General features: G+C 40.3%; 1 protein-coding gene across 1 annotated transcript in view; it reads right to left on the bottom strand.

Annotated features, from left to right (window-relative positions):
• The window catches only part of FANCI (Fanconi anemia complementation group I), an 88,223-nt gene that overhangs the window by 65,018 nt on the left and 15,232 nt on the right, over positions 1-7,973 (bottom strand). Inside the window, exons 4-6 of the mRNA XM_012804413.2 lie at positions 899-1,029; positions 296-452; positions 162-219 (exon numbers count right to left, since the gene is read on the bottom strand). Coding sequence (XP_012659867.1) covers positions 162-219; positions 296-452; positions 899-1,029 — 346 coding nt within the window. The remainder of the gene's footprint in view (positions 1-161; positions 220-295; positions 453-898; positions 1,030-7,973) is intronic.

Here is a 7,973-nt window from a genome sequence, read left to right as displayed (position 1 = left end):
CTGTAGTCCCAGCTACTTGGGAGGCTGAGGCAGGAGACTTGCTTGAGCCCAGGAGTTGGAGGTTGCTGTGAGCGTGATGCCATGGCACTCTACCCGGGGGATAGCTTGAGGCTCTGTCTCAAAAAAAAAAAAAGTTCTACACATTAAGGAGAAAGACTCACCTGCCAGAACAGAGGGTGCTAATCAACTGCTTCTTACATTCTTTCCCACTGAATTCACCTAGAAATGCAAAATACACTGAGAAATAAAATTATGTGAATAAAGATAAAAATCACTAAAATTGAGACACAATTACCTTTTCCATAAGCCAGATTTTCCTTTTTAGTGGTTAAGGCAGTGAGGATGATAGGCAGTAACTCCAGAGATTTTCCATTTACTAGACTGCCTTCTTTGACAGCACTAACAAAGTCATTGGCTAATTCAACCAAAAACGGTCCTGGAAAATGGTGAGCCTAAAAGTTAATGAGGTAACAAAAAATCTTATGCAGAAATCCAACAATTGTTGTTTTCTTTCAAGAAATAAAGACTTTTGCTATAATAAAATAACTGAATTGATACTGAACCCCCAAAATGGTCCCATAGAGAACCGATGCAGTAATTTTGCTGATACATACTTATAACTGCAAAGGCCTTCAAAGGTTGGATTCCTCCACCAGTTCCCTTATGTTTTCAAATATGTCAACTCTTCAAAGAGATTTATGTCATTGGTACCGGAAATTAAATGTATACACTTAGGTGGTTAATTTGCCCATTCATCTACCTTTTTGTTTAGTAACAGCTCTTATAAACAGGAACTATGCTAGGTTTGAACAGGAACTATGCAAGTCTTCCTGCTCTCAACAAATTATAAATCAAAACAAACTACCCCAAAACAAAAAGATTTTGCCTTCCATCTTACCTCCAGCATTAGTAAGCCTATGATCTCAGATGCTACTTCTTTCTGCAAATCCCCTGATTCCACCAACTGGATACAATAAGTATATATCTTATGTCTCCTAAGAGTTCCAGCTTCTTCAGAGCAGGGGGAACCTTATTGTTTGAAATAGGTGGCATGGAAACAAAACGAAGTTGTCTTACAAAGTTGAAGTGTAAATGGAAAAACGAATGGTTTGCAGTTTAATAAAGAAATAGAAGCATTGCTATATCAAAGAGAAAAAAAGAAATAGAAGCATCTAAACTATTGGTTTATAATAGTAATATTTAGCTTTGAAAAAGTGCTTGAGTTAGCCAAAGTAAAGGGACTGAAACATCACCTTTCTTTTATCTATTAATTTAATGAAATTAACTATAAGAGGAAGAAACCTTCTAATAACATCTCATAGCTTTTGAGGAATGCAATAAACTTAATACCTTTAACATAATCCTTTTTAAAATGTCATCACTAAGTGATGTCAATAGAAATAGTAGTATAAGAATGCTTGAAAATCTTCTCCCCCATACAAGACAAGAAAACAGAAAAATTAGTCAAAATCAACTTGTTCAGAACTCTGGAAATTAACCAAAGGCTTCTGACAATCCAGGGTGTTTATTCAAGACAAACAGTTGAATATCAGGGCAACAGAGGGAAACTCTTGTCTCAAGGAAGAAAAAAAAAGGGACACCACCACCACCACCACCACCAAAAAAACCCCCACAGAATGGGAGAACATTTTTTCAAATGATAATACCTGATAAGGGACTGTATCTATAATACAATACAGTAAAGAGCTATTACAACTCAATATCAAAAGATAAAAAACCTCATTTTTAGAAGGGCAAAGAATAAGAATACACATTTCTTCAAAGAAGGTATCCAGAGAGAATTCTGGGAAGATGGCCGACTGGTAGCAACCCTCCTCAGAGGTTCCTGAACAAAGGAAGAAAAACTGGATGGAACCAGACTTTACTAAGGGGAGCTGAGCCAAGAAAGAAGTTCGGCAAGCTGTAACTCCAAGGAAGAGTATTCAAGAAAACAAATTACAGGTACAAAGCCTATTGACTAGAGGTCGGGAGACCCCTCCCCCAATGAGGAGACCTGCCACAGGCTATCTACAAATGAGCAGGGAACAAAAGACCTCTCATTTTACCTCACTGGAGAGAGCCACTAAACTCCAGGTCTCTTTCTCCAGGGAGGTCTCACTTATGAACCTAGACACCACCTCACCACGCATAAAACTGAACAGATATTTTTCCTCACAAGTCCAAACTCCCAGTCTACCCTTTCCCTCCAGCATGGCAGTCTGAAGCTCTGCCCCCTGCAGAGCAGAGAGGGTTTGGTTTTGTCATGAGAGACCTGGGCATAGTGTGGATCACCAACCATGAGGACGAAATCTGTGACTAACGGGGAAAAAAGAGGGTGTGGGAAGAAAGGGACACTCGGTGGGAGGAGGAGCAGTACCCTGGTTATGACTATGACCGGCCAGTGGTAGTGTTGACCCTTGGTTTGGGCTGTGCCTGGCAGGACAGGGTGCAGAACCCACAGCAGGAGAGTGGTTGCCCCATATGGACAGAGTTTGGCAGACAAGGTTGGTCCCTGCAGGGCCTGCGAGCAGAGGCTTAATAGGCATGGACTGAGACCTGAGAGCAAGGGCATGGTCTCCTGATTCCAACAGAACTCTCAAACAGTGGCTTACTGGGTGTGAAGCAAGCCCTGAGTGCTAGGGCGTACTCTACTGCCTCCAGTGGGGCGGGTGAGCAGAAGCTTACCAGGTAAGGACTAAGACCTGCAGGCGAAGTATGGTACCCTGATTCTAACAGAGCTGGCAAACAGAGGTTTGTCAGGCAGTGGCGACTGGCAAGTGGGACGTGGTCCCCTGTCTCCAACTGGTCTGGCAAGCAGAGGCTAGCTATGTGTGGACTGAGACCAGAAAGGAGGCCCAGTGCCCTGACTCCAACAGAGCCTGCAAACAGAGGCTTGCCAGGCAGTGGACTGAGACCAACAAGAGGGGGCATGGTCCCCTGACTCCACCTGGTTTGGCAGGCACTACTCCAGACCCTACTCCAGAGGCTAGCTGTGTGTGGACCGAGACACACAGCTCCAGCTGGGCCTGTGAGCAGAGAAGCAGACAACAGTGTGGACTGAGTCTGGCAGGTGGGAGTATGGATTCCTGGCTCCAATTGTGCTTTGAATCCCTTTGTTTTGAATTGTCCTTGAATCCCTCTCTGTTGGGCAGGATTTGTACTGCCAGAGACTATTTGGTTGGATTCTGGGGCTGTCTACTCTGGGACGTTCTGAGGTTGAACTTTGAAGTTCTGTAGTAGAAAAGAACTGAAGGGTGGGGGCTGGGCGCCGCAGCTGTTTGTATCTCTTCACAGTTGAGATTTAAATCTAATAGGGTGGTTTCCGGGCAACACCTGTGGCTCAAAGGAGTAGGGCGCAGGCCCCATATGCCAGAGGTACTGGGTTCAAACCCAGCCCCGGCCAAAAAATTGCAGAAAAAAAAAAAAAGAATAGGGCGGTTTCTTAGGATACGGTAGAGGTTGGCTGATATCAAAACAGAGCTCCACTATCTCACCAAGTAGGTCCTCAGAGTTTCCAGCCAAAACTCTGAAAGGGGCCTTTTTAAGGTTGTAGGAGATAAACCATAATTACAAAGCCTAGGGCTTTGGTAAGGGGCTATGTCTACTACCCAGGAACCCCAATTCAATCACCCTACCAGTTCTAATAACCAAATGGTAGAAAATAAGCATGGTGCGGACTCAACAGAAGAACTCTGGCAACATGAATAACCAGAGTAGACCAACCCTCTCCAAGAAATGACAAAGGAGATACAACTGAAGATGCCATGCATAGACAAGAAATGTCAGAATGCAATGTCAGAAACTGAACTCAGAATATGGATTGCAAATAAGATAAATAGAATGGAAGAAAAGATGGAAATTTAATTCCAAAGAGTAGTTTTTTGGGTTTTTTTTTTTTTTTTTTTGAGATAGAGCCTAAAGCTATCCCCCTGGGTAGAGTGCCACAGCATCACAGCTCACAGCAACCTCCAACTCCTGGGCTCAAGCGAGTCTCCTGCCTCAGCCTCCCAAGTAGCTGGGACCACAGGTGCCCACCACAGCACCCCGCTATTTTTTGGTTGCAGCCGTCATTGTTGTTTTGGCAGGGCCAGGCTGGATTTGAACCTGCCACCTTAGGTGTATGTGGCTGGCACCTTATCCACTTGACCATAGGTGCCGAGCCCAAAGAGTAGTTCTAAAGTTGTCTCAAGTCACCCGAGATATAGACATAATGAGAAAATAGATAGCAGAGCTCAAGGAAATGAAAAAGTTAGTTGAGGAGCTGCAAAATACAGTGGAATGCCTCACTAATACAGTTGACCTGGCAGAAGAAAGGATCTCTGAAACTGAGGACAAAGCTTTTGAACGTTCCCAAACACTTAAGGAGATAAGACAAATGGAGAGCAAAAACTGATCATTCCCTGAGAGAGTTGTGGGATCATGCAAAAGATCAAACATTCGTCTTATAGGAATTCCTGAAGGAGAAGAGAATGCTGCTAAAGGTACAGATGCTCTACTCCAAGAGATTTTGGAGGAGAATTTCCCAAACATTGCAAGAAATTCAGAACTGCAGATAGCAGACAGTTTCAGAACCCCAGCAAGATTCAATCCATATAAAACATCTTCTAGACACATTGCAATTAACTTTGCCAAAGTGGAGATGAAGGAGAAAATTCTGCAAGCAACCAGACGTAAGAAAAGCATCACCTACAAAGGGAGAAATATCAGAATAACTGCAGATCTCTCAGCCGAAAGAAGAAGATGGTCATCAACCTTCTATCTCTTAAAACAAAACAACTTCCAGCCCAGGATCCTCTATCCAGCTAAACTGAGTTTCATTTGTGATGGAGAAATCAAATACTTAATGACATACGCATGTTGAAGAATTTTACCATAACTAAACAAGCTCTCCTGGATATTCTCAGACCCATCCTCCACAACCACCAGTGCAATGCTCTACCTCCAAAGTAAACTCACCCAGAAATTTTTTGAACAAAACCCAACTTCCACAGTGGTGAAAAGGATTAAAAATGTCCACTGGACATCCAAAACACAACCAGACTTATCAATTCTCTCAATTAATGTGAACGGTTTAAACTGTCCTCTTAAGAGGCACAGGCTGGCTGACTGGATACATAAACTCAGACAGGACATCTGCTGTATACAAGAATCACACCTTACCTTAAAGGACAAAATAGACTCAGGGTAAAGGGATGGACTTGTATAATACCAGCAAATGGAAAGCCGGGGTTGCAATTTTAGTAACAGATACAATTGGCTTTAAACCAACAAAGATAAAGAAAGATAAGGAAGGTCACTACATATTTGTCAAGGGAAACACCCAACATGAAGAGATTTCGATAATTAACATTTATGCACCCTACCAGAATGCTCCTCAATTCATAAACAGACCCTAATGGATATGAACAACTTGATATCTTCCTGCACTATAATAGTTGGAGATTTTAACAACCTTTGACAGTTTTGGATAGATTCTCCAAGTGAAACTAAACAAATAAATATTAGACTTAAACATGACCCTAGAACAAATGGACTTTACAGACCTCTACAGAACATTTCACCCTAATAAAATTGAATATACATTCTTCTCATCAGACCACAGGTCATCCTCCAGAATAGACCATATCCTAGGACACAAGTCTAACCTCAGCAAATTTAAAAGTGAGGAAATTGTTCCTTGTAACTTCTCAGACCATCATGGAATAAAAGTTGAACTCAACAGCAATAGGAATCTCCATACTCAAACAAAGTCATAGAAGCTAAATAATCTTAGGTTGACTGATAGGTGGGTCAAAGACGAGATTAAGAAAGAAATCACCAAATTTTTGGAATTAAATGAAAACGAAGACACAAATTATCAAAACCTGTGGGATACTACAAAGGCAGTCCTAAGAGGGAAATTTATAGTATTGAAAGCCTTCATCAAGAAAACAGAAAGAGGGCATCGCCCGTGGCTCAAAAGGGTAGGGCTCGGGTCCCATATGCCGGAGGTGGTGGGTTCAAACCCAGCCCCAGCCAAAAAAAAAAAAAACAGAAACAGAGGAGGCCAACAACTTAATGGATTACCTCAGGCAACTGGAAAAGGAAGAACGTTCCAAACCCAAACCCAGCAGAAGAAAAGAAATAACCAGAATTAGGGCAGAATTAAATGAAATTGAAAACAAAAGGATCATTCAGAAGATCAATGAAACAAAAAGTTGGTTTTTGAAAAAATTAACAAAATTGATAAACGTTTGGCCAACCTAACCAGAAATAGAAAAGTAACATCTCTAATATCATCTATCAGAAACAATAAAGGAGAAATAACAGACACTTCAGAAATTCAAAAAATCCTCAATGACTACTACAAAAATCTCTATTCCCAGAAATATGAAAATCTGAAGGAAATGGACCAATACCTGAAAGCACGCCACCTTCCTAGACTCAACCAGAAAGAATTAGAAATCTTAAATAGACCTATATCAACTACTGAAATAGCATCATCAATCTGAAATCTCCCTAAAAAGAAAAGTCCAGGACTAGATGGCTTCACATGCGAATTCTATCAAACATTTCAAGAGGAACTAGTACCTGTATTATATAACATTTTCCAAAGCATAGAAAAAGAAGGAATATTTCCCAACACATTCTATGAAGCAAATATCACCGTGATACCCAAAACAGGAAAGGATTCAACAAAGAAAGAAAATTATAGACCAATATCACTAATGAATATCAATGCAAAAATATTCAATAAGATATTAGCAAACAGGATTCAACACATCAAAAAAATTATATACCATGATCAAGTTGGTTTTATTCCAGGGTTACAGGACTGGTTCAACATACTCAAATCTATAAATATAATACACCCTATCAATGAAAGAAAAAGCAAAGACCATAAGATTCTCTCAATTGACACAGAAAAAGCCTTTGATAATATCCTGCATCCTTTCATAACCAGAATTCTTAAGAAAATAGGCATAGAAGGGACATTTCTTAAACTGATAGAGGCCATTTACAGCAAATCCACAGCAAATATCATATTGAATGGTATAAAATTGAAAACATTTCCACTCAGATCAGGAACGACGCAAGGATGCCCACTGTCTCCACTGCTATTTAACATAGTAATGGAAGTCTTAGCTATCACAATCAAGCAAGAGAAGGTGATCAAGGATATCCAAATAGGGTCAGAGGAGATCAAACTCTCACTCTTCGCTGATGGCATGATCCTATACCTGGAAAATCCCAGGGACTCAACCTCAAAACTCTTAGAAGTGATCAAGGAATACAGCAGCATCTCAGGATACAAAAATTAATACTTACAAGTCAGTAGCTTTTATATACACCAACAATACTCAAGCTGAAAAAACAAAGACTCTATTCATTTTACAGTAGTGTCAAAGAAGATGAAATATCTGGGAATTTACCTAACAAAGGACGTGAAAGATCTCTCTAAGGAGAACTATGAAACTCTGAAAAAAGAAATAGCTGAAGATGTTAACAAAGGAAAAAATATACCATGTTCATGGCTGGGAAGAATAAAAATTGTTAAAATGTCCATACTACCCAAAGCAATCTACAGATTTAATGCAATCCCTATTAAAGCACCATTGTCATACTTCAAAGAACTTGAAAAAATAGTACTTCATTTTATATGTAATTGGAAAAAACCTCAAATAGCAAATACACTACTCAGAAATAACCAAATCAGGAGGTATCACATTACCAGACTTCAGGATATACTATAAATCTACAGTGATCAAAATAGCATGGTACTTGCACAAAAACAGAGTGGTAGTTATGGAACAGAATAGAGAACCAAGAGATGAAGTCAGCTACTTATCACCATTTGATCTTTGACAAGCCTATCAAAAATATTCAGTGGGGGAAAGACTCCCTATTTAACAAATGGTGCTGGGTGAACTGGCTGGAGACCTGTAGAAGACTGAAACTTGACCCGCACCTTTCACTATTTACAAAAATTGATT

The sequence above is a fragment of the Otolemur garnettii genome, unplaced genomic scaffold (assembly GCF_000181295.1).
Source record: "Otolemur garnettii isolate 467f Iridium unplaced genomic scaffold, OtoGar3 scaffold00029, whole genome shotgun sequence".
Taxonomy (NCBI): Eukaryota; Metazoa; Chordata; class Mammalia; order Primates; family Galagidae; genus Otolemur; species Otolemur garnettii.
This window is presented reverse-complemented; position numbering and strand designations above follow the sequence as displayed.